This window comes from Anoplopoma fimbria, chromosome 14, assembly GCF_027596085.1.
Source record: "Anoplopoma fimbria isolate UVic2021 breed Golden Eagle Sablefish chromosome 14, Afim_UVic_2022, whole genome shotgun sequence".
In the NCBI taxonomy this organism is placed as follows: Eukaryota; Metazoa; Chordata; class Actinopteri; order Perciformes; family Anoplopomatidae; genus Anoplopoma; species Anoplopoma fimbria.
In genome coordinates this window covers 5,570,038-5,597,722 of record NC_072462.1, presented here as the reverse complement: position 1 = coordinate 5,597,722, position 27,685 = coordinate 5,570,038, and the positions used below count along the sequence as shown (strand labels likewise).

Below are 27,685 nucleotides of genomic sequence, written 5' to 3'. Positions count from 1 at the left end.
TGCTTCATTTCTGGATTTTTCACTTTATTTTTTTGCAGTTGCTCAGAAATTGGTTGTGAATTTCTGATGGGAAAAATCTTCACATTTCCTCAAAATTGGTTAATGCTACAATGTAATCTAATGTGGTTATTTTATATATATATATATATATATATATATATATATATATATATATAGTAACTAAGTTGACTTTGTACATTTTATTAAATGTATTATCAACAGTTCATTATTAGCTTGTTAAATTTTGCGAAAAGAATAGAATAGAAAATTCAATATATACATCAAACGTGTCTAGAATGTGTATCTGTCAGGTACTTCACACTCTGCCAGGTATCCACAAAGGAGGCTTATTGTTGCCTTTCTAATGGAATTTGATTTAACTAGGGCATGTCCTTACCATGTGTAATGGTTATCTGGCAGTTAGTAAGAATTAAATTCAGTTAAATTCAATGTGACTTTATTGGCACACGAGTATTAGAAAAAAACAATGTTCCCAAAGCAAAATGTCTTCTATATTAATACTTTTCTGAGACTAAAACTATCTAGTTTTCAACAAGTTACACAATTCCATGAACATATCCCTGTTGGTGATACCTACCCTTGAAAAGGCAGTGATCAAACCCCCACACTCTGCATCAAGGGGCCCCTTCACGTGGCGCTCAAACCCCCATTCTACAGTACGTACTGCTCCCATTGAACATAGGGTTATTTTGCACAGCAATGTAGAATGCTTCCATTATAGTGAAAGCCCTGTTGAGAAAATTGCTTTTGTATTTACGAGTAGTGCCACTACAAGTTGTAGCACTAAACTGATTGCGTGCTGGTTACCTTTGTAACTGCTAGCTAAACTCCATCCAGAAACAGAGGATTTCTACATTCACTTTTAAGGATAGGAATTCAGGTTTACGACCTTAGGGAGAAAACATGGCTTCCCATTGACCTTAATGAACATGTTAGAGCCTTCTTAACCTGCTGGGTAGGGAGCGAGTACAAATCTGTGTTTGTATTATTGAATCTTCATTTCCTATTTCATGCTCCATCTTTCTCAGTATAGAAAGCACAGAAAGGTGAACTCTTGCACTTGACATGTTAAGGGGAACTGCTATGTTTGTCTGTTTGTGATCCCATGACTTGGGTGCATGATAGGAAAGTTGATTTCATACAGAAACCCATGACCTACAAAGACCAACATCCACTGCAGCACGACCTCCCCTCAGGGAGAGAATGAACACGCAGCACTTACCACCCGATAGCACTCACACCAACATATCCTTTAGTCACGCAGTGCCACACACACACCAATACGAATACCTGTTTGTTTTTTTACATAAATAAGTACTACAGAACATCCACAAACCCTGTGAGTAAAGGAGCAAACACCACCTTTGGCACGCACCTTCAGAATCTAAATCTGATCTCATTGCCAAGGTCAAACTCCCAAGTTTTAGGGTATCCCCTAACTTACAAACACAGTCACAGACATGGACATACACAAAGAGAGCAATTGACACAAAGACACAGAGAAAAAAAAAAAAAAGGCGCACACACTCAGTGTAAGGCCAGCTTTTTGTGCTACTTGAGCCACAACCATCAGTCATTCTGCAAGGTAGCTGTACCATGAAGTGTCGACACCAGTATCCATAACACGCATGTATTATTTATGAGCGCGTATACAGCTGGCACATAGCGATGTATTCAAATGTATACATTAGGGAGAGGAGGCTCTTCATACCTGCCTTTTGGAAGAAGTGTCTGCCTTCTTATCACCACTTCTATTGAAATAGTAAGGCTGTGGGGCGCAGATCCATCTTGTCTTTTAATAGCATGTCTGTCTGTCTGTGTGTGTGTGTGTGTGTGTGTGTGTGTGTGTGTGTGTGTGTGTGTTTGTGTGCATGCAGCGCAAGAATTTGTGTAAATGTGTTTTCGTGTCAAGCTATGTGTGGCTCTTGTGCATGCGTGATTGTGGCGGTGCACTTAACTGCGCTTGCAACTGCAATCAAGACTGTAAGTGGCCAGCAATTTCTAAAAAGAGATATTGAAGTGTGGACTGGAAAGGAGGTAGAAAGAGGTGCGAGCCTGTGAAGTTAAAATGTGAGGCATCCTTGATGAGAATCATTTTGATTATTCCTGACAAAGGTAAAGCGAATAGCGGCGTAATTACACTCCTTGCTATTTTCTGTAACAATGAGTGTGCTCCTTTTAATGAAGATTCCTCAGTGTTCGTGTCTTGGAGCAGCATTAGCAAGGTGGCCATTCTATTGTTAAGCACCTTCGCAGTGCAATAAGAATGTTTTTACTGTCACGGAAATGCTGCTTTTTGCATTCATTAACCCACATTAAAACACATTTGTGTATGTGGTGGTCACATGGTGTGTACTGCAGTCGTCCTTGTTTCTTGGCCTGCATTAAGTCAACTTTAGTAGTACAGCCCAGTCTGGCATTCAGTGTCACAGTGAGCCATACAAGCCCACTGAAACAGTAGTTCAAGCCTAAGCTCTCTATGAAAGCAGAGAAAAATGCAACAAAAATGAAAAAAGAAAAGAAAATGGAGTGAAAAGAAATCTTCAGGACAGGAAATTAAAAGAGAGATCCTCCGTCTTTAGATGATCGGGGATGGCAGGACTAGTAACTTGGGGAAAAGGCAATAAAATGTATTGAAAATAAAGTTTTACCATACAATCACTAGAAATGTGTAGATGTTGTGCTAGTTTACCTTCGAGGAGCTCTGTCCAAACATGTATTTAGGTTCTTAGTAAATGAATAAGCAGATAAGGGAGCATAAGCAAGAGCAGTTTGGGCTCATCTGTGTCCTGAGAGAAGAGAGGTGACAACTTAAGCCCATTAACGCCCAATGCGAAATTGAAAGCCCTCGTTCCATCATGCCGTTTCACTTCACGCTCACAAAGCAGCCATTCTGACCTCACGGTGATTGTGTGCTTTATAATAGCAGCTGCACTGATATGTTTTTTGCATTCCAGTGTGTGCGTGCGCTTCAGGGACGGTGGGTGACAGACTCGCTCCCCGTGTGGGGGCCGATTGCGGTGCGAGCGCCAAGGACAAGCAGTGGAGGGTAGAGCGGGTGATTTGTCTCTTAGGATTGAAGTCATCTTGCCCTGGTCTCCTGCGGGCCTCCCCTCCCTCTTCTTTCTCTGCATGCTGTCTTATTTTGAAGGTGAAGAGCATTTCTCTCAGTGTTTGCGTGCATACGTTTTAGCTGATGCAGTTGATTGTGTTTTGAGAGTTTACACAGTATATGTTGTACTCAAGCTCACGTCTACACACAGAAGATCCAAATATAGATATAACTTGATCCATGGGATTTTTTCTTTCGCTTTTTCAGCCAATGGAGCTACATTGTAGACGTACACTTCCTGTATAATTCTTTCAAGAATGAGTCCTAGAACCCCAACATGTGTTACTTCTTCTCAAAGTCACTGTATACTCTGAATGGGTGTTTTGTAAAACGGCCAAAATAATGTCTGAAAAAAATTATTTCTATTGCAATATATTATATGCCAGTAAATATCCCTCTCGTGGATTTTTAGGCTTTCACCAGTCCTAAAAAAGGTTGTTGCTAACAAGTCGCTATGTGGAACTACTAATTTACAAAATGCCAAACAGGAGACCGCCTTTACAGCCTTGTTGTGTATACTCGCTCTGATACGATAATGGTGGCTGTTAGCTTTTTAATTTAGCCAAATGTGATAATGTTCTTGCTGAATAAAACAACAAACATAAATACCATAAACTTTGCAATAATCAAAGTTTATGGTTTTTAATCCTATTGGCTTTTTTCTTCTGAGTTTAGCTTTTAAAAAAAGACGTCATCCCTTTTGGGTTTTTAGATTTATTTAGCAAAAACACACAACCCCTTCATTCTAAACAATAGGACGCTTTAGTTTACAACTACAACATTAAAAGGACAAGCAATGTAAACGAAGCACAGAGAATCTCAGATCACAGCACACACAGAGGGGGTATGACTTTTTCTCTCTGCTCAGGTAGACATTACTTCAATATGTCTTTACATAGCAATTCATGACATTTTGAGCTTCAGCTCACTCAAAAAAAAATTCTCCAATTGAGTTCTCTTAATTATCTGTCTGTTCCAACTACGGCTTGTCTAGATGTGTTTGTTTTCATTTGGCCAGTCTTGATAACTTGTCTTAAAATAATATTTTGTTTGCACCTCTGAAATAGCTTATTTCTGAGCAGATGCAGCCAAAAGAAGAAATCCACTGAATGTAGAAACAAACGAAACAGCCTCATAAAAACATGGAGAGCTCTTTCCTAGTTATTCACTCTATTTAGCCAGAAATCAACTGAAAAGAAAGTATGAATAAAATTCTAACAGAGGGCAGGAAAAATAAACCAATGATTTATCTGCCATTATAATGTCCTGATGTTTCACATCGACTCACATGCAGTGCTTAGTATTGCTACCAAATCCCAGCAGTGTCCATCCGTATACCATGTAAAGCCATTATTTATGTACTAGTGGCAAAGATTGATCCACAAAAAGTGTCCAGCACTGTCATCAGCCATCAGTTGTACAGGGTCCCTTTGAAGTCTGTAAAAGCCTCTATGCCGGCCATCACATCCTCTACGGCAGTGTCCTCTAAAATATCCAGTCCCAAATCTCTGTAGTCTGCAGAATAGAATACAGGCTCTGGCAAGGTAAACACCTCTCTCATCATATTCAGCAGTCCATGCGACAATCTTCTGTTTGCCACTTTATTTTCCATTTTGTTTTCTGAAGGAGGTGGGAGAGGTAATGAAAATATTATGTCTAAGCTGTGTGGTCCTGAATCGTCTGTATGCATCAGTTTATGAAAAAACATATCGGCTGCAACTTTTCTTTTTTTTTTTTTTTTTGGTAAAGATTAGGAAAATATTGTGATCGTGGGTAAATGAAAGAAATGTTAATTGTGAATCATCCTCCAACCTCCACACCTAACAATATAACGGCTCTTTTGCAACGTAGTTTGGTATTAAGAATATATTACTTGGAAAAAGAACAAAACTGCTTTTTCTTTCAGTGCTTCAGACTATGAGGTCGCCCCACCAATTGTACATCAGACGTACAAACATCAGATTTGCAGCAATTCTTTTTTTTTTTTATATCAAGTTTTGGAAATGTGCTTGGATCAATAGATTAGATTGGATGCCATTAAGGTCTCCAAAATCTGTTATCCTACTTCCTCTTCAGGCAGAATGTGTGTGTGTGTGTGTGAGAGTTGATACAGTGCAGTTGCTGTGCAAAACGAGCCTGTTCAGGATGGGCTGAATGCTTTGCCTGTTGTATTGCTTCTTGCAGGTCTTAAATTACAGTGTGGTTTAATAGGAAATCACGCAAAAGTCCGGATATCCACGGTCCGAAACTGTGAAATACACTTAGTGGATGTATAGGCATATTAATCACTTGCTTTGACATAACCAACACGGTTTTAAAGTAGAGCATGCATTTAATAAGTGATGTTTTTTTGCCGGTGGTATCATTATTATAAGTTACTATGGCATAAACGTTCACAATTTGAATTGCAATGTCAGAGTGGCATTGTTCCTGTAGGCTTCCTCATTTCCTCATGCTCATTGACTCCAGGAAAGTGAAGATAAATTTGGATTTTATCCCCCTCTCCTGCTGCATTGAGAGCTGCTTGTTTGTTAAGTCAAAGTTTATTAATATTGAATGTGTCCAAAGTACTCCAAAGTCGACACTGCACATCCTTGGGTCCTCAGCAACGTACCCGCCAAGTGTGAAGCAGAACGGATGAACCGTTCTCGAGATATTCAAAGAACACACACACAGACAGAGATTCTTATAATTAGTTGTTGGTGTGTGCTGGAAAAACACAGTTTTCTTGTAATAACACTTCATATTCATCTCATTGCTAAATGGTTTAAGAAGTACACAAAATCTAGTCATTATCAAGTAAGAAACACATCAGGGTCTAACTGCACATCAATATGTAGCAAATAAGTGGCTCTTGAATAAGAGTTCTAGTAATGATAATGACACGTTACATTATTGCAATGATCCAGTATTTAATGAGTTTCTGAATCTCGTTTCTAAATATAAGTCAAATCATTCCATAATAACCATCAGCTGCTTAATAGCACATAACCGATAACTAATTATTACTTCCTGATTACATACATTTCATGGTGTCCTTGTGTTCCCTCAAGTAAAATAGCACATCATCTGACTCAGCTTTCAGTCGCCACTGAAGTTTTATTAGGAGTGTGTCATTAGTTTACGATTTATTAGGTCATTATATAGTAGTTCATTAGTTCGTGAATAATGTACCGTAGAGAGAATGCAGAATTTTTTTTTTTTTTTTTTTTTTTTTTTTTTTTTTTTTTTTTTTTTTAAATCAATGAACATCTACATTAACACCCCCTGTAAAAAAAACACATCTTTATTTACTATGTAGTCCTCAATTGGAGTCACCCAAGAACTTGGACTCATTGTATTGTACTGTATGAATGCATTTCAAATAGATGGGTTGGATTTTTTTTACATGTATGTGTTGAGTAATCGCAAGTCAATGTCAGCGCACAATGGAGCCTTGTCGTGTTTCTTATAGTGGCTGTGAGAAGGCATAGCAATATCTACAGACAATACATATTTAGCAAGATAATCTCCTATAGGTACCACTGATGAACTGTGCACACCGTGAGCTTATTATTCTGCTCCCCCTTTTCCCTCCTTTTTCCTCCATCATTCTGTCAGTCCCTTCATTTAGCAGTCTGCAAGTCCCGTTAAATGATTAGTAAGCCCACCAGTGAATATATGCAAATCCTCTTCCACTCCATCGGCTTAGTAAGCAGCAAGGTTTAAACACACCTTGCTAAAGTCCCTGACACACACACACACACACACACACACACACACACACACACACACACACACACACACACACACACACACACACACACACACAGACGTTAAGTTGTTCAGCAAATTGAGCAGGTATTGAAGAATGAGTTCAAACAACCCAAACATTCTTAGGTAGTTTGCTGGGATTCTTGCGTCTGAGATGTATGGCCTCATGTACTCTCAATGCGAACACATAGGCACCCTCATTCTAAAAGAGCGCACGTACCCGTTCAGTCACACTCAGGATAAGTCTGAGCCTTCTGTCTTCTAAGACTTGGCCCATCAGATAGGATTCTGCGTGTAAGGTCCAACCAATAAAAATAAAATAAAAAAAAGCCCAAATATTCTATTAAGTGTAAATCCTCTCCGCTTGTGGAGTCAGATTAGGACTAGACAAACACTGCCAAGCAGTCATGCCCACACCGGGACCACTGCCAACAAGAAGCCCCACAGATATTGCCGTGTCACTGTGTGTGTGTGTGTGCATGTGTGTGCATGTGTTGTTGTTTTTTTTGTGCACAGACTGCACAGAACCCCAATGTGAGCATTAGCAGGCAGGGGGATGAACAAACTAAAGCTTTGATACGTGCTGCTCGGAGTAATAGGAAGACTGTGTCAGGGATCTAGTGGGTTGCAGCTGCAACACACAACCTTTGTTCTGTATGAATGTGTTCATACGTGTGTGCATGTTTTTTTTTTTTTTAATCTCCTGCAGCGAAGTGGTAGTATGCCTTTTATGTCCATATTTTGTACTGGTGCACCGTGAACTTGTGCAACAGCATTAAACACGCATATCTTTTTTTTATTTTGGGGGGTTTTAACACATAAATCCATTCAAATTGTGGTCACTCTGTAGCTGACTTGTTAGTTTGTTCACTGTGGGGTCTGTGTTTGTTTAGTAATGGTAGCTGTGTAGCTCCTCTGTGTACTGCAAGCACAGACAGCTGCGATGTTTTAGACAGAACAGACAGATTTTTATCGCTTACCCTAAGGCTGCTCATTAGAATTCAGCACACCTTTCCCAAATATCCCTCCATCACTTTCTCTATTGCTGCCTTCTTCTTTTTTCCCCCTCCCTCGCGCTGTCGTACACATTGGAAGAGAATGCTTCGAGCTAAGGGGTGAACTATTGGTCAGCCATCATAACAATGACTGTGTGAGCCGCATACACAGCCAGGCACACTGACGCCTGCCAAACATACACAAAGAGAACCAGTGCTATACTCCTGCATGCATAAACACACACATACCCACAAATGTGTATGTCCAAAGTTAAATCTGCAATATATTTCCAGGCAGTTGTTTCCATATACAAAAAAGATCTGCTTTACTCAATCCATACAGCACAGGGGTGCACTGACCTGAACTGATATCTTGTATCCGGCCGATATTGACTCAAATAGCTGAAAAATAATAAGAATTGATTGTTTATATCTGATGAGACCTGCTAACACTGCAAGTGTAATCAGACTATACAGGAAGTTGACATTGCTTTGTGGACTGACGTTTTGAAGCCTAGAGTTTGGTGTCTTGGCCACCGCCATCTTGGATTACTGCTGTTGTCATCTTGGCTTTTTGCAACCAGTGAACAGAAATGACCATATTTGGAATGCAGAAGAGTGATGTAGGGATGCCGTATCCAGCTCTGGCAGTCGCAGCGACCTGTCAATCACAAGGTAGCCACCCTAAAGCATACGGTGCTAACTGTTTTACCCTAATGGGACCATAATTAATAAATGAACATCATACTGTATTGAAGAAGACTTGAAGCTTGCGAATGAGACCATAAACTCTTGTTTACAATGTTTACTGTGGTAAAAAATACAATGAGAAGTAGGGTTAAGACCTCAATACAATAGGACTTATTTTTGCAACCAGAGGAGTCGCCCCCTGCTGGCCAGTAGAGAGAATGCAAGTTTAAGACACTTCCACATTTGCTTCACTCTTCAGAACTGGAGGTTAACGCCTGGTCTTAAATTAAACGTCTACTTTTGTTTTACGAAGTTAGGAATGTTCAAGTCAAGCCTGACGTTGCAATACACATCAAAGAATGATCACTTCCACAGAGTAATACCTTCACACCACGGTGGCATTTTTTTTCTTTCTTCGTGAGATTGATTCGCACGTCAATGTGTATTTTTTTTTTAGCTGTTTTTTACCTTTTTTTTAAAAAAAAGTGCTGCAACTGTCAGAAATTAGCATTTTATCACTGCCGATAGGAGTAGTTTTGGTGCGAAATATTAATCAGCGAGTATTTCAAATTTTCATGTTTGTTCATTTTCGTGTTATTCGTCATGCCCTAAGTGTGTTAAATGGCAGCTTTTAATTAAACACTTGTATCGGATCGCTGCTCTTGCCACCAGCAAATGACGAAAGTGGCTAATTGGGTGAAGAATGCTGAGCAATTAACAGCTAAAAAGCCATATATTTTCCTCAAGCGACAGAAACACTGGTGAAAGGAGAGTAAATACTGAACTTTTTCAAATATTTGCTTAATTGTTAACCAAACCAAAGTTAGTCTTTGCCAAATTGAGCTTTTTTTATATGATTTTTTTCCCCCTCTATGGGTTAAAAATGTATTAATGAAGCTTTAAAGTAATTTTCTCACGTTCCAGTTGATGGTATTAAAACACACAGCGTCATAACATGTGTGAAGAGCATATTTAGTCTCAGTCACGTATACATTCTCATACACAGGCTTATAACACCTTGCTCCGATAGAGAACACATTCTGATACATTAATTGCTAATGTTTGCTGCATCTGTTCCTAAGTTGGCATTTGTGTGTGTGTGTGTGTGTGTGTTTGTGTCGATTTTGTTGTCCCAGGCTAATTAAACAATTCCACAGTGGGAGCAGCGGGGATTTACGGTCATGGAACGACGTGCTCTCCTGGAGCAGTTAGAAAGCCCCCTACTTTCATAATTACTCTGCTTTTATCTGTGCAGCAGCTAGAAGTAATCCCAGACGCACATGATCACAAGAAGGCACACATGCTGAAGCATGTTATGTTCAGCCCCTTCTCCACAAACACCCACATTCAACTGAATATGTGAATGCCTGCTTCTATGCACATGCTGCACCCACTCACATTTGATGAAATTGTCCTTTTTATTGCTTTTTTTATTTTTTCTGTATTTGGAGTAGGAGGGAACTCTGTGTCCTGAGGATCTTGCAATGCTATCTCAGGGAAGACGCATTGAGCCTGTCATAATCTATTGAATTCAGTGATACCTTTGAGATGTACAGATGCCTGTTCAGATCCGTCTATGTCACTGTGCAGTTATGTGTGTAGGTGGTTGTAGTTTATCAGCGCCGACACCATTTATCTCAACAATGATTTTATATTAGATTTCAGGGCTTAGAAAATGTGCTGCACACTCTATTTAGATTTCTCTGTTATGTAAATGCAGATCAAAAACTGATGTCTCCCTTTGCGTATTTGTGCGTGTGTGTGTGTGTGTTTGTGCGCATGTGCTTGCATGCTTGATTGCACATGTGACTTGAACAAACGCCAACACTGGTGGCCCTGTCTGTTTGTCCCATGCAGACGTTCTGTGAGTGTGTGCCCAGCTCCTCCCAGCTCAAACATCGCTGGTCAGACTCAGAAACTGCCAGGGAGACTCCTGCCAAGGTAAGGGCCTGTCAGCCACGGCGTACTGTGCACACGAACACGCAGGCAGATCTGCATGCACACACACACACACACACACACACACACACACACACACACACACACACACACACACACACACACACACACACACACACACACACACACACACACACACACCACCACACTGCTGTCGTGTCCTGGGTTTTATCAGAAGGACATAATTAGTGATGGCTAAATTAGAGGTGTCATCCTGTGTTTTATTAATGAAATTATGTTGTATTATGATTTTTTTCTTTTATGACCGACTAAATCAAGGTTTTCACCATTTGTTAGCCAACCTTTTGTTCAATCAGAGTAGTTCTGCAACAGATAATTATTTTCATTATCAATTCATTTGCTGATTATTTTCTAAATTATTCTTATGGTCTATACCGTGACAGAAATTAGTAAAAAAAAAATCATATTTTCTCATCTCCCAGAGCCCAAGGTGACATCTTGACATTGCTTCTTTTTAGAGCGTCTGGAACAGGGACATTTATAATCGACTTATTGTTTCAGCTTTATATATATGAGTTTGGATTTGCTTTTCCTGGAACAACTGATATTGCAGGTTGATACAGCTTACCACTTAACATTAAATAGGATATAAGCCGATGATTCAAACTAATAATAAGCAGTGTCCTTTGTCCAAAATCCCTTTATTGGTTCATGTATATCCTATAGGTCCTCCTGTATAAACATCCCACCACCTTCCTTCCAATACAAGCCGGGGCACGTAATGAATAGTGACCTTCTCAACTGTGGATGGGATTAGGTTTCATTGATGAAGATTTTCCTAGCAATCGGCTTTCTCCCCGCTTTGATGATGGCAGTGCGAAGGATTATTGCACATTACGCACTACATGTTGCCAAAGTGCGGCAGTGACACAACTTCAGTTTATGTACCAAAACACACAAATTCTAGACGGGATTAGGCCCTGCAGATTCTTTTAACATCGGCGGAGCTGCCATGGCATGATTGCATGGCAGAGATTCGGAGGTATCTGCAGCATGCATTGGATACCGATGTGAAAGTGTTATTCAAGACGGGTGAAAATCCTTCTTTTTTTCATCATGCATATACAGTATGTGTGCCAATTCAGCATTTAAAGGTGTTTGTGCCTTTTTATGTGTTCCAGTCCGGTAGCATCATTGTGAAATTTTCCCTTTTTTATACGTCTGCATATATGTGTGCGTATATTTGCGTTCGAAGGGGGAGAAAGGGAGGGAGAGAGAGAGACAGAGACCGAGAGAGAGAGAGACACAGAGAGAGAGAGAGAGACAGAGAGGCAGACAGACACAGAGAGAGAGAGAGAGAGAGACAGACAGAGAGACTCCTGCCTCCTTGTTTCCTGCTTATCTAATGAGCATACAAAGCCTTTCGTCCAACAACTGTCTGCCAATGTTCCTGTGTGGGTGGACGACATCATTTTTTTATAGAGAAGAATTCTCTCTCATTCTCTTCCTCTCCTTTTTAATCCATCCATCAGGATTCCCCCGTTGTCCTAAATCCCCACGATGTGGCACGAGTAGAGACACGAGAGCATCCTGAAGTCAGCCACTAATTACAGAGAGGGCTCCCGCTGCAAGATGGAGAGACTCATTTACTAAAAAAAGATAACCGTGTTTAGAGGCTGCATGCGCACCACTCTGTGTCATTACCCCACTGCAGCCCTTGAGCTGAGATTACATTTTTTTAATTCCTTGAGACATAAAACAGGTTTTGATTTTCATTGACTATCTTAATGGACTCTCGTCTTTGTCATGCTGACTTTTTTTCCCTTCAAGTCATTCCCTCTAACCTCATGTCAGTCTGACCTAAAAAAAAAAAAGTAGAATTGTATAAAGCTTGTCGCTGTGTCAAGTCCATTAATGCATCCCGTGAATAGTTTTTTTAGCCAGTGTTCTTTTTCCCTGCGCTTAGTTACCTTTTACTTCTGTCCGTATTATTGGTCCAAATTTGTACCTTAAACTCTCCGAAACTTCACACCTCAAATGTTAAATTCTTTGGATCATTATGTGCCCGTTATAGTGTATCTGCAAAATGTTTCATTACATGCCCGGCTGCTCTAGGTATATTTTTTGGAGTGTGTAAATGTCAGCTCTGTGTGTGTCTCGCTGTCTCGCTGTCAGCACAACGGGCGGTCACCATATATCTTCTCTATGTTAAGTCAACAATCGGTGTGCTAGCAGTGAATATTTAGCACAGTGCCAATGATGGTTTCCACTGATGTCTTGGCCCGCTGGCGATGGAGCTCAGTGATAATGTTCTAATGTTACATTTGCAGCCATTCTGCAGCGTGAGGCCATTATGCATATTACGTACAGCACAGACACCCTGCCGCGCACACATCCACACACGTAGCCAAGACCTCGTCATAATCACTCAGCTGCACCTGCACTCAAACACACAGGGCGAAAAAAACACACACAAGGTTTGACTTGCAAGGAGAGATTTCATCAGGCCGTCACGGTCTACATCTTAAGTTAGAGCAAGGAGACAAAATAAATAATGTTACGTACGGCAATACTTCCCTGGAGCTGTTTTTCTGTGATGATGTATTTGGGTGAAAAAATAACAGAAAGAAATGGGAAAGTTCTGACAAAGTAATCCTTTTATGTTTCATGTGCAATATGTGTATGTGCTTGCCTGTCTATTACAAGTATTTGTCAGAAGGGGCTGTGTGCAAATAGTGTGTGTGTGTGTGTGTGTGTGTGTGTGTGTGTGTGTGTGTGTGTGTGTGTGTGTGTGTGTGTGTGTGTGTGTGTGTGTGTGTGTGTGTGTGTGTGTGTGTGTGTGTGTGTGTGTGTGTGTGTGTGTGTGTGTGTGTGTGTGTGTGTGTGTGTGTGTGTGTATATACGCAGTTTCCAACTCATTCGGACGAATAGAGCCTAGAGGCGGTTTGCAGTGACAGTGCTGATAGGCCAGCGGTGTCCGGAAAACAGCGGTCACAGAAGTTAGCCCTGCAGACAAACAATAATGCATTCATTTAATCAATGTACTAAGTAGATTCTACCAGATGGACTTGTATATGACAGGAATAAGAAAAAAAAAATATATATTAATACATTGAACATGCTAAAATAAGTCATTTTCAAATCACTTTCGGAAAAATGGTTGTGTTCCCCTCCAGAATAAAGTAATGAAGTATTCTAAGGCTTTAGTGTAGGTGCTTATACAGCTTGTCTTCTCATTCATTTCCCAGATATACATTTGTCTTCATTAAAAATGCAAAAATCAAAAAATGTACATTTGTGTTACTCACCAAGTCCACGTTTGCTTCTTGTTTGTCTTGTGGGTTAGATTTTTTTTTTTTTTTTTGTTCTGTGAATCATAGACACATAAGATTGCAGCAGGGACTCACAAGGCCTAGCAACATTTGCTCCCTGGCTCCGGGGCCCCATATGTGTCTGCCCATGTGAGTTGTGAATGAAGCCAGGGGGTTACAAATGGGACCCATGTGAGAACAACCATCCTCAGGCTCCACATGAACCCCTTTTGTGAGCATTTACTTTGGCTCATGATTAGAGTAAGGAGGGCTACAATTGAGGCCTCAAATAGAACCCTTTCTTTTGCGCCATGACTATGTGGGCTAATATTTGGGAGCTCATCTGGTTCCCACAAAGTTTGTTCCGCGCACACTTGTTATCCACAGAGCCAATATTTCAGCCCATACTCGGACAAGTTGCAGGGGGAAGTCACAACTTTTTTTCATTGTGGGTAAACAGAGTGGATAGGAGTATTTCCCGGACAACAAAATTGATTTTCTTCACATTAAAGAAACCATAAACCTCTCTCGTAAAGCAGACCATTAGCTGTCTATTAGTGCGCTTCACTGTGCTTGTGCAGCCAATTTACATATTAATTAGCTTGCACTCATTCACACTTCCACATACAAAACAGACAACAAACACTCATACACACACCTGCCCACATATTTTCACAGAGAACATCCTCCAGTGCAAAAAAAATCAGTAAGAGATCAGTTGCTGATTCATTTGGAGGAAGATATGGGGAGCCAGGATTTTTTAATCATCCATAGGTGGGCCATATTGCTCTCCTCGCCTACCTTTTGCTAGTTCTCTGGACCTGAGTGGGAGAATTGAGACTGATCATAAAAAGGCCATCATACAGGCCTTTATAGTCCACTTAATGGAGCCCATGTTACTGGTAGAAGTCTGCCTTTGTCCTCTAAGAGGATTCTACTTTCTGCTCGTTCATTTAAATTCTATTGGCTGTCTGAGTCTCTTTTTTTTTCTTTTTACTTGCTCTTCCTGGCTGCTGTTGTTTCAAGTCTCTGAAATGGAAATATGGAACATCGGTGCTTAGACCAGAGGTGTCTCAGGCTAGCATCCTCCCTCCACCGCACCACCACCACTATTGACAGACGGGGAGTTTTACAGAGTTTTGATTCCCGAGACAACTGGCAGTTGTTATGTTGCTACATAAATCATTCCCAACTACATTCTCGCAAATTGGAATATGTGCATCTGGCATTCAAAATATACCCAGTGATGGATGAAAGTCATTTATTTTTGAATAAGGAAAGTTTTCTTGCCTTAACTTTAATTTTCTTTAGCAACTGTGATCCTAACACCTGCTTTTTCTCTTCTTTCCTCCCTTCTTTATTCCCCTTTCTTTCCTACTTCCCTCTTTCCTTCCTCCTTACAGAGGATGAGCTGCAGCTACCTGCTGTGCACCATCCTGCTCTTCGTGGCTGTATTGTTGGCTGTCACTGTCACCGGCACCATCCTTTTTATGAATCACTACCAGGCCCCACCCATGTCTGACGGCCTACCCCACATCTCCACCAATCAGGATGAAGCCAATGCCCTGGTCACCGTTGAGAGAGGCGATGGCTCTCGTATCAACATCTTCATCGACCCCAATTGTCCCGACTACAACAGTAACTTTTTGCGCCTGGAGGGAGTGCAGACGTCACTGCTCCACTCGCTGACCGACCACGACTCTGACCTGAAGTCAGTGAAAGGCCAGGATCGAGCTCTTCTCGTCAGTCTGGCTGAAGAGGTGGCCAAGCTGTCAGCCCATGCGGGGCAGCTGAAAATGGACTATGAATCTTTACGCAGGGGCCAGGGCAGTCTGGGGCAAGACCTGAACACACTGCAGACGGAGCAGGGACGCCTCATACAGGTGAGACACGCACACACAAGCCTATAAAAGTATAAATGCCAGAGACACAGAAGATATGCAAAGTTGTAAAAGGTCATAGAGAATACACCACCCTGTTCAGAGTGGTAATTTAGCCACCAATATAACACAAAAAAAGACATTGATTATGGAATTCCAGCTATATTTTTCCTTAAATTGGTATTATATAATAATTGTTTCATATAATCATAATCATGAAAATGAAACTGCTTAATAAGGTATGAATTTTATTGCTCAGTACTGGCGAAATAGATCTTGTTTCTGCAGAAGCGGAGCCCTGATATATACAAGGAAAATATATTAGATGCATATTACAGACAGAATACCAAAAGCAAAGATATAGGGCCAAAATGGTGATCATTGAATACATAAAAGGTGGTACTTTTATGATTTTATGAATTAGAAGCCATAACAAGCCTTCTCGTTATGCCTTATAAAGTCATATAATATAATACTCGATTTCTACTGTGATCAAAAATATGCAAGGGTTTGATTATCCCATGCACATTAAATGTTCTGGAATGGTGAACATCTATAATCTTTTTGTTCCATCCAGGCACATGCTGTTCTTTTGCTTTCTAGTGTAATAGATGCTGAACTATAGCTTGCAGCCATTCGTTTTTGCATAACTAGATTTGCTAAGAAATGTGCATTATGTTTATTTGTTTATTTTTTAGATTTGTTTATGATTGAACATAATACGAATGATTGGTTGCGCGTAAAAAAGGGATGAACTGAATCCAGTGTACTGAAGTCATTACTGTAAGTACTATACAGAGGCGCTCAAGGACTGGATTGTGAACCCCCTATCAATATGTATTGATTGTGAAACCACCTTAAGATGTGTGACAGCTCATTGGACTTGAAGTCGGTCTCATTAAGTCCCTTCCTTTTTCCTGACTGCAAAAATCCGAACACCATCATTCACTAAGCCAATGCCAACCCAAGCATGTTAATATCTCTTTGCACTTTACGAACCCAATAGCGGCCAGATTGAAGTGCAAATAAGGCTCATGTTCCGCTGAGCAGAGCTCACTCAGTCTAGTGTTTGAAGATGAGGTCACAGGGGAAGAAATGCCCATCGTGATTCAAGAAACGGAACAACTTGCACATTAATTCAATGCGATAACCTAATGTGTCCCTAGATGTGCAAGACGGACTACACATTGGATGAAAACACGAGTAGACCCCCTTTAGTTTCGCGCTGTCTACATTGATTTATTGACGATGCGTTTCCTAAATGCGCGTAGAAAATCTTCACACTACATGCTCTTTTAATTTTGGCCCATCAGGCTCATTCTCTCTATTCTGCAGTAAATAGATTTCATAGCTGCCAGCCATACAGCTGAATGCTTTCTTGCTCTGCCAACCCTTTCTTTAAAACCAGATCTCTTTAGCTCATGGTTCAATATTGTTTAGAAATCACTCAAAAACTCACTGGATTGGTTTTTACTGCCTCTCTGGGCTGAGAAACCATAGGAGCTGATCGGTAGTCCAATGGAGGCAGAAAGAGGGCTTGTCCCCACCGCTGTTAATGTGGTGTAGGTGGCATAGCGCAGTGGCCACTGGGGCTAAGTGGAGGTGGTGCGTAGCGGCCCAGACACTCAAGGTGATTGATTTCCTCTTTGGAGGCGAGGCATGTGGTGCGCACATCCGCTGTTTTTTCCCCTGACACGATGGTGTGACTGTGTGATCTATGGGCCACCTGTGGCCCGGATTTCTGATTCATACGACGACACAGAGCTGACTGTGCCAGTGTTAGTAACGGCTCTGTGTAACGGCTCTGTGGGGCCCCTGAAGAACAGTCTCACCCTGCCATATAGAGAGAAACCTCTTTCACATGCGCCCGAGGAGGTTAGCAGTAGAGAATCTAATTGCGGTTGGTTTAAGAGCGATGCATTTTGATTTTTCACAAACCGACGTATTCATTTTTCACAGTGACTGCTTGCAGCCTCAAATAGAAAGACACAAATTTGCATTCAACCACACCGATGGCTGCAGTGACTATATAGGAAGATGGCAACACATTTAAACAGGCCCTTTTATGCTATTTTCCGGGTGCATATTTTTATCTCAAGTTACAGTTACAACATGTTTACATGTGTTAATGCTCATAATCCGCCTTGTTTTTCTCATCCTGGCTGTCTTGCAGCCCCTCTTCTCACCCTCTCTCTGAAACGCTCCGTTGTACCTCCCTCCAGAAAGCAAAGTCTGCCCTGATTGGTCAGGTAACCTGCTCTGTTGTGATTGGTCAACGTTTCACATTTCAAAAAACTTTTCCTCTGGAGCTTCAGCTCCATCTCTCTCTTTTGATGTTTGATGGCCAAACTAGCTGGACAGAGTTGTACGTCACTTCCGTAACATTGTGACCTCATAAGGTTACGTAAGTGAAGGAGAGAATTCAATCGAGCCATTTCAGGCAGCTCAGGAGCTTCTGAGGGGGAGGGTAACTCATTTTAGGCGTGGACTTCAGGTTTTACACTCTACGGATCTTTTACATGTACAAAAATATATATAACACACTAAAGAAGAAGGAAAAAGTGGAAAAGCATAATAGGGTCACTTTAAACTGATGGTTAGGCTGTAGAGCATTTGACATGTTGCTAGTGTTTGCTCTAAGTCAAAACTCTCACATAATACTGACGGTGTATTTCCTCCTCCTCCTTCAGTTACCCCCTGAATATTACAGGCCTCAGGAATGGAGCCCTTGGGGGCCCTTCATGGCTTAATCTCCTCACAACATTGCCCATGATTTCTAGATACAACCTGAAACTGAGGACCAAACCAGATGGCCTGGTATTTTTTTCCTGAATCAGCATTATTTAGTGCCTTCATTTATTGCTGTCTCTGTGCTATGATTTTGTCATGAGCCAGATTGAATATTGTCAAAAAATCTATTGACATTTAGTAAGTAATTAGTAGAATTACCCCACAAACACATACACACACATACACACACACACAGACAGTCATCCTGACACCTCTCTGTAGTCATCACTTCTAGATAGCTAATGAAGCAAAAACAGTGATTATCCTGCCACCACTTAACAAAGCAACTCCCTGACATTTGTCTTTCCTCACTGACAGTTGTTTGTCAAATTCTAAAAATAGAATGAAGTGTTTGCTGTTTGCCGTTTGTTGACAGTAACAGACCAGTGTCGCTCTATTTACAAAAGTGACGTCAACCTCACAGTTGAAGTAAACCTAAGAAAAATCCAGTGACCCTAGTCCAAAAAGTAAAAACATCCTCACATTTCTGTGAAGCGTACCATCAAATCTTACAAAGTGTATCCTCAACGGCATAACAAGTACAAACCTTTGGAAGTGGTATGTATTTCATAAAAAAGAGGTAATGTATTTGTTTAACTCTGACCAGCAGTGGCAGCCCTGAGCACAAGCAGGCAACCATGTATAATAGCCATTCTGACCCACACCCTGTCAGCATTTAATGGAAGGGCAGGATCCCACATAGCAGAAGTCCAACAGACATAAAATGTAGTTCACATATTCATCTGACTTGACATTCAGTTTTGCACTGTCTGACTGCAAAAAAAAAAAAAGACTGCAAGGGCTGCAAGGAAGAGCATGACTTACTGATTTCCTTGAACCGCAGGTCACAGTTTAAGCTGAATTTTGTGCCTGTGGAATATTAATGGGTTTGACTAGTGGCACCCATAACCTCTGGTACGGATCTAGGGGCCAACCTTTTGCTGCTGCAGAATAGAAAAACCATATTGCCTCAAGATGTTCACTCTGGTGGACACACAGCCCTTTGAAGACTTGGAAAAAGTTTAATTCAACAGAGTGCTTGGTGCAGCATTCCAGCCAGGGATGTGCTACAAATAACCTCAACTCCCCAATAAGAGTGGATAATGATAAAAGTCACATACAATACACATATATATACACATACACATATATATATATGTTTATTGTGAAATATAATGGTATAGGAGGCAAAAAAATTATGTGTAATATCATCTGGTACAACATACCGTATTTTCCGCACTATAGGGCGCACTGGATTATAAGGCGCACTGTCAATGAATGGTCTATTTTCGATCTTTTTTCATATATAAGGCGCACCGGACTATAAGGCGCATTAAGCGAAACAAAACAGTCAGTCAAACTTCCTCCACTTCCTACCATTGATTCATTAATGTTGAATTCTCTCGCAGCTGCTCTATTCCCATGTTCTACTGCGTGACTGACAGCCTTGAGTTTGAAGTCCGCGTCGTAAGCGTGTCTCTTGACAGGAGCCATGTTGGGGTCCTTATACACACACACTGTAATATGATGGTGAAGCACAGTATGTATTACTCCGCGACGCTCCTGACTACGGTAGCCGTGATGCTGCTGCGGCTTTGTAGTTTACTAAGTCTACTAAAACATGTTGACAGAGCGCCGTGTACCACACAAAATCGCTTCGAGGTCAGTAAGCACAACCAGAATTAATCCATATATAAGGCGCTCCGGATTATAAGGCGCACTGTCGTTTTTTGAGAAAATTAAAGGCTTTTAAGTGCGCCTTATAGTGCGGAAAATACGGTACTCTTATTGCAAAACTGTGACAGCAAATTGTGAGACAAAAATGCAATACAGTTCATATTGATGAGACACGATTGCCCCAAGAGAAAGACTGTATGGCCACATAGTGCACAGAAACATTAAGGGGTTTACTTAATTCATAAATAATGGTTTAATTGCACAACTGGACACTTTGCCCCACCCGACCCCTACAACAAACCACACATGGACAGAATCAAAAGCCTGATCAAAGACTAGACACTTTATGTATGATATGAACCGGATTTGCTATGAAAACATTCCCTCTATGTGTGAAGGTTCTGTCAATCATCGTTGAAATGATTTATTCATTGTTGCTATGCTTCAGAGACCTCTTATGTGTCCAGCATTTCTGATTTCTGTTAAGTCAGAAGGATACAGTAAGTGAGGCAGAGGTTGTGACGCGTTCATACAGTAGGTCAAGTCATTAATTACTGATTGTAAACTTACATCTATTAGCAAGGGAGGAACCAAAAATATGTGAATAGAGGTCTTACATAACACTTTGTCCAAAAAGCTCCAGCTGTAGCTCATTGGCATCAGAGAAACGACACACATAGACAACAATTACCCACCCAGATGTTCTTGAACACAAAGTGTAGTCAAATGAACAAAGCTTCCAATAGATGATAAAGATGGGGTGCTCTCGAATATGTAGGATGAAGGGACATCCGGGCGGAGAGGTGGCTGAGAGCAACACAGCTGGGAAACACAATAACAAAAGAATGGGGTTGACGATATGCACCCTCTGGACATCTGATGTTCATATGTACTTCATTAATATTTATTTCTGTATCTCAGCATTTGGCACAATTCATTTTGGAGATACAGGGCTCCAAGAAATGAATTTCAACAAAACATCAAATGTTCTTTTTATATAGAACGTTATAGAATATGTTTTTATTTATTTAGTTATATATATGTGTATTTATTTATTTAGTCATAAATATATATATATATTTATTTATTTATTTATAACTAAATAAATAAATACACATATATATAACTAACTAAATAAAAACATATTCTATGTGTATATTTATTAATAAAAATAATAGTTTTTACACTGATTGGTAGGTTTCCAGTAAAGTAGATTTGTTTGAAATGTTCTCATTTTCCTCAACCTCAACCTCACTTTATAAGTGAATTAATAGAATAGCTCTTATGTGCTTGAGGCTTTAAATTATTTTCAACTTGCAAGAGCTACGACACTCAAGAGGAAAGAGTGGGCGACACCTTTATGGCTCCTCTCACTTCTCCCGTTTGCTCCTCCAGGCTCCAGTCGACTGGACAGCCACCGTCTGTGAGGTGAAGATGTGGTATTAGGCAGATGGCGGCTGAATTACTTTCTTTAACCCGCCAGTTCCAGCGTAGCACCTCCTCACTGTTCTGCGACTTTACCCAACGGGGAATTGTCTCCGCCACGTGCAACATCTGCTTAAGGCCAACAAAAGCACACTTTTTTTTGCGTGTGTTTTAAATGATTCAATCATTTTTAATGCACTTAAGTTTAGACTCATTAGACAAACATTCAAGCAAACCGGATTTAAACTACAGTAACGACCAAAGAGCTTGATTTTGAGTGCAGGTGCACCACATGTTTTTGTGCTGTTGTGTAAAGCAGTTTTTTCACACAAAAACTGTGACTGATTTTGTGAGCCAATGGGAAGGCTGCCTAATGAGAGCTAATTACATCATGATGCTAATTGATGTGTCAGCGAAGGCTCGAAATTAAGACTGTAGACAATCCCCTGCTTTTGTTTCTGCATTCTATAATGAAATCCCAACACTGAGAATTAGAGGCAAACTCATTAATCAAATAATGATAAAGCCTTTTTAATAAATCTACTATTAAAAAAACAACACCTTTGCTTTACCCCTCCACACATTCACAGAAACAACAACACATAAACAAAGCAGATAACCCAGTTTCTTTTGCCGCATCCAGCCTATAGCTTCTGAGCGCAGTGGGTCATCTCCGTAGAGTGTGAATGCATGTGGTTTCCTTTTGTACCTGCATGTGGGTACCAAAATGTGCTGTTGTTGTTTATGACTGTGTGTGGGTTAAAGCCCCAGTGCCCATGTAATATGATTGTTGTGCAGCTCGCTGTGCCCCAGAGGTATGTTGCATAGTTATTGAGGCCAGGGAGAGGCCACCGGGGTTTCTGTCTAATGCAGTTTTAACACCTGAATATAGCTGCACTGACACACCTTTAATAGGACACTCTGAACCCCTTTTATATATGACTTTCAACATTGCATGCCTTTGTGTGCGCGTGTGTGTTTGTTTGTGAGTGTGCATGTGTGTATGTGGATGATGGAGTGGAGGGAAAAGGAAAGAAAGGGAGTGAGAGCAAGAACATTTCTCATAGCAGCCAAAGTATAGTGTGGGTATACATGTGGGGCCTCAACACCTGGCTGTGCATAGATGTTGGCCAACAAGGGCGATATGTGAAAAAGGACCTTTCGGCAGTGAACAGAGCACAAAGGGCTGCGGGTAAGAAAGTGACCACAGTAGATCAGAGAGGTTGCCCTGCTCTCTGCTAGGCCTAGCACATACATTCATCACCAGGCTTCCCATAGGGCACTTTGTATTTCACAGCATTCACCAGGGTGCATTATGGGATAGGGTACCATGTGGCGTCTTTGCCACTCTTTGCACTTTGGTATTTCTAAAGATCATATAAGGACTTTGCTGTACCAGTGGTTAAATACTGAGTAAGTATACTATACATTAGTGTAATCTTCTCATGAATACTTAAAATTTGTAGATAGACTTATCTCTTTTCAAAGTCACATTGTCATCATATGGCCATGCAGTTGAAGTTAATGTGAAAACTGTCCTTGCTGGTGTGTTCAAGGATGCACCGACATCTCAGTTGGCTGTTGAAAATTGCTGCATCCCCAAGCCATTAACATGGAATCAAATCCAGAAAACATACATTATGCAAAAATGGCAAAATTGTAATAAAGATCTAAGGGAGAATTATCTACGTTTCCCTCTTGCAGGTGCATTACTATGCCTATGTGATGTAACTCTGACAAAATCAGAAGCAATAAAAAAAAAAATGTTTTGGTTTGCTTATCTTAAAAGTCATAATCCGTAAGCTTCCCGTTCTGGTTGATTTGGCGACACCTGTGCTCACTGGTGATAACACGAAGAAGCTCTTAACAATACCAAGTCCCAGACTTTCGTTCCAAATGACTGTGGGCAAGAATTGTACCTTGTGAGAAATACTACTGAGGTAGACAAACAACTCATGTTTTTCCTTATTTGTTCAGCCATGATCCAAAATGTCTTCATACGTCTTCTTTATTGCGCTGTACTTGTGGCGATGCAAATATGATTCCTCTTGGAAAATGCTCCTCTAAATTACAACATTACAAGAATTATGCAAAAATGTACATTTGTTATGGCAAATGCATGCATGCATTGTTTTTCTGTAAATCAAACACCATTCAAATCCATCGTAGGAATGTTGGGCTATAGATTTAATGACAAAATAGTATTGCAAATTTGGTTTGATAGGATTGGAATCTTAAGGATTTTTGCTATATTACACATCTTTTATAATAATGTAGTAAAATATATGGTATTCACTTACTGTGTGGAAGGTTGTTAAAGTTCATATTTATATCTATTAACAACAGTTTACTGAGGTAAATGGCAGTAGCAATATGAGGTTTATACAGCTTCTAGCACCTTGCATAATTATATTGTTAATAAATGTAATGCGTATACATGTGTTTGTGTTTTGCAGCTGCTGTCAGACAGCCAGATCAACATGGTGAAGGTAGTGAACTCGGTGAGTGATGCTCTCAACGCCATGCAGAAGGAGAACGTGGGCCTGAAGGCGCGCGTCAAGGCCGACTTGCAGAGGGCGCCAGTCAGAGGGGCCCGCTTCAAGGGCTGCGCCAACGGTAAGAGAAATGAGGCGTGGTTGGACGATCTGTACCTGTCTGTCTAGATTGGATTTGTTCTTTTGTATAAATCCGTCTGTTTGATTTTTCTCCATTTGTCCCTCTGTCTCTGTGTATATTATTCATACACCACTGGCCACCTATATTTTTGACCTTCTGCCACCGTATTCCGCTCTGTGTCGTGATCCCTGCCGCTGTCAGCCCGACTCCACTATTTCTTTAAAATTGAATTCCAGTGTGGTCTGTCATCCATCTCACCACATATTCATTCAACTCAACATCTGCTGGTGATATCAGTATGTTTCCCCAGGCTGCATCTCATCCACATTATCCAGTGGCCTTGGTTTAGATGTGGATTTTTTTTTTTTTTTTTTTTTTTTTTTTTTTTTTTTTTAAACACTGTACATGAGAAATGACTTGCATGTCCACTGGGCTGTGTTGCTGAGAGGTAGAGAAAGGCCCGAGGCATCATCCCATTGGAAGGCTTTTAACCAGGCCCAGTATACCCAATGGCATTCCCCTGTTGGATTTCCCTTGCAAAGGTAGCCAAGGAGCACAGAGCCAAGAATGCCCATGTATAGCAAATGGTGAGACACAGTGAGAGAGATATTTACATTTTTGTGAGAGCAGCATGTGGAAGATGTCTTATAAATCTGCAAACATAAGGGTGAAGGCATGTACTTGTTTTTGCGCTAAGGAACTGAAGTGCTTCACATGACTCTTTGGGTGTTTTATTAATTATTATGCTATAAACCCTTTTGGACTTTGATATCATCAGTCTAATATTTGGGTGCTGAATGAGCTCACATGTCTGCTATCTATCAGCAATATATCACCTGAAATTTTTACCTGCAGCTGATGATGGTTTGAAAGGTAATCTGAAAGCTTGAATCTGCACTTTTTTGGAATGACTTTACTCTTAAAGATGTTCTGGGTACAGGAATGTGACAATACACACATTTTCAAAACAATTCTTTTTTAAATTATATTTAGATGTATTTTCATCAAGATGGCAGCCTTCATGTTTAATGCTCTCATAGATAATGACAAAGTCCAGATTTTTAGTTTTTCTGTTTATTATTGTTGCTATATTGAATAAAATGACAGATCTGGTGGGGATTTAAATGTGTTGTGGTTGTCAGTTAAACTTATTGTGTACTATAAAGTAATGCATACTTTTATCCTAAGTGTACCTAAAAGCTGATCAACACCAAACAAAACTTTACACCAAAAATGAACATTGCATTTCCCTCAAATCTGCTTATCTCTAATTTAGGTTATTATGCATTGGAAAATCTCCTTAAGCAATATAAACCTCTCAAAAAACCTACTGAATATTAGAAAAATCTGAAAAACAAGCCTGTCTTTGTTGACATTTTGGAGATACATGGCTTTGATAGGCCAGCGTTCATGGTTTGGTTGAAACTGTCCATGGTGCTGAACTTCTGCTTCACACAGTTTTATGCCTCACACCCCCTTTCCAGATTTTTCTCGCCTCAACCAGATTATCTGAATCAATCAGTAAAAAGTAACTTGAAACATATCAGAATCCAGGGTGGGAATACATTTTCAGATGTCGGCAGACTGTTTTCTCACAGCAGGTTTTATAACTGAAATCATTTCTTTGAGCTTTATTTTAATCTGTTGTCTCCTAGTTCTAATTGAATGGCATCAGCGACACAATTTTAAATTATTATTAACATTATTGAGTCAATTTATCAGCAGCGTAGCGGCTTCCCTTTTGTGAATTGCATGAGTTTCATGAGGAGTACAATAATGATTCACAATATGATGCAACAGGATGTGAAGTATCATCACTGCTCTAAAAAACTCAGAGGAAAGAGTCAATATAATGAGGTAATAGTTTTGCATTGCATTTGATAAAAACAATGATGTGTTTGTGTTTTACAGTATGTCATATAGGGAAATATCTGTTAGTGTTCATAATCAGGGATGATTATGCATTAGCTCGGTGTTATTTTTGCCAGTACAAGGTTGTAAAGACGATTGCATCAGTCCTGCTCCTGTTGTCATCATTTCATACCGACAACCTTGGAAAGAGCGGTCCAGTTCAGTCAGCGCCTCATTATTATAAAAATTTCACCCACATGAGGAGTTCCCTCATTTTGCAGCTAATTAATTTGGGAAAGATGTTGTTTACTAAAACCAATGCATTTTTTAAAAAACCCTTTTTTCAGTTTTACTTTTAAGGTCTGAAACAAGATAAAAATGTACATAAATTATTTGGCTAAAAAAAAAAGAAAGTTTTTCTGTTTTGGGATTTTGGGGTTACTGAAATATGCAGACCTGTTCGTAAAAAGCAGATCCACCAACAGCACACTGGACTTAATGCTGAAGGCTTGAATTTGCTATTTTTTTGTGACACAAAAGATATTAGCTCAATTAATATATCCTTGTTTACTTTGTCTATGATTTGACGTGTTCCATTTCTAGAGAATTACCAGAATTTCAATATCTGTATCTGGAAGGCAGCATACAAAAAAAAAATATTTAGTGTGAAAGCAGTTTTTTTTCTTCTCCTGTCCTCATAGCAGAAATACCTGACCTGACATTATTCTGTCCTGGGCTCTTTACTGGCAAAGGAAGGAAAGAACATCCTAATATTAAGCAAAAACAGCTCTCATTCTCCCTTTAGTATATTGTTTTGTAGATTCTGCCTTTTATCATAGAGGCAGGAGGTAATCTGGTGCCCATGTAAGATATAATGACTAATTTGCTTTGACAAAACAAAAAGGTTTTAGGGGATCTTTCTCCGTTATTTTATTTATCATTTATAATTGCCACATGTTCCATGTAATAGTTCCCAGACTGCTTCACATTGACCTATTTAAAACATAGATATCCTAAAGCTACGCAAATGTCAGGAGTAAAATTGTACAACATTCATAGTAATCGACCAACCTGCACCAAGGTTCAGCACCATGGAGAGCGCCTCACATATTCTCTGCTCAAGGCTCACGGTGCAGGATTCTTTGAAAGCACTCTTACATACAATACATAAAACACATGTATATAGTATGTGAAGTATTTGTGTTTTGTATCGGTTTATATACTTCCACATCCTACTTCAAATGTAGTTCTTGCTCCTTTTTGCTCCTCAGAGCTACAGTCAGGACAAACTACAAGAAGGCAGCCAGCGGCCAGTCTGTGTTTTAGTGGAGCGCAGCCTTGACATTTCATCAAGGACGTCTGCACTGAACTAGAGAACGGCTTTAAGAAGAACTGAAACATCAGTACTGTTTTAATCTGATATACAACATATATAATCTCTTAACAGTCATGTTTATTTATTATGCAATATATCCTTGTTCTTATTATCAGGGCATTCTTGTGTGGGTTAGCTATTTCTATATCTGTAGCTGTAAGAAATTAAATTAAGAAATACATTTTTGATACCTGATCTATAAGCTACATTAAATAACAGATACTATGTCAATAAGAAATATGTATCCAGTTGTAATTATATATGAATTC

At 40.1% G+C, this 27,685-nt stretch overlaps 1 protein-coding gene across 1 annotated transcript in view; it reads left to right on the top strand.

The window, feature by feature from the left end:
* The window catches only part of fibcd1b (fibrinogen C domain containing 1b), a 116,998-nt gene that overhangs the window by 37,104 nt on the left and 52,209 nt on the right, over positions 1 to 27,685 (top strand). The window contains exons 3-5 of the mRNA XM_054613027.1: positions 10,429 to 10,512; positions 15,206 to 15,685; positions 24,031 to 24,190. Coding sequence (XP_054469002.1) covers positions 10,429 to 10,512; positions 15,206 to 15,685; positions 24,031 to 24,190 — 724 coding nt within the window. The remainder of the gene's footprint in view (positions 1 to 10,428; positions 10,513 to 15,205; positions 15,686 to 24,030; positions 24,191 to 27,685) is intronic.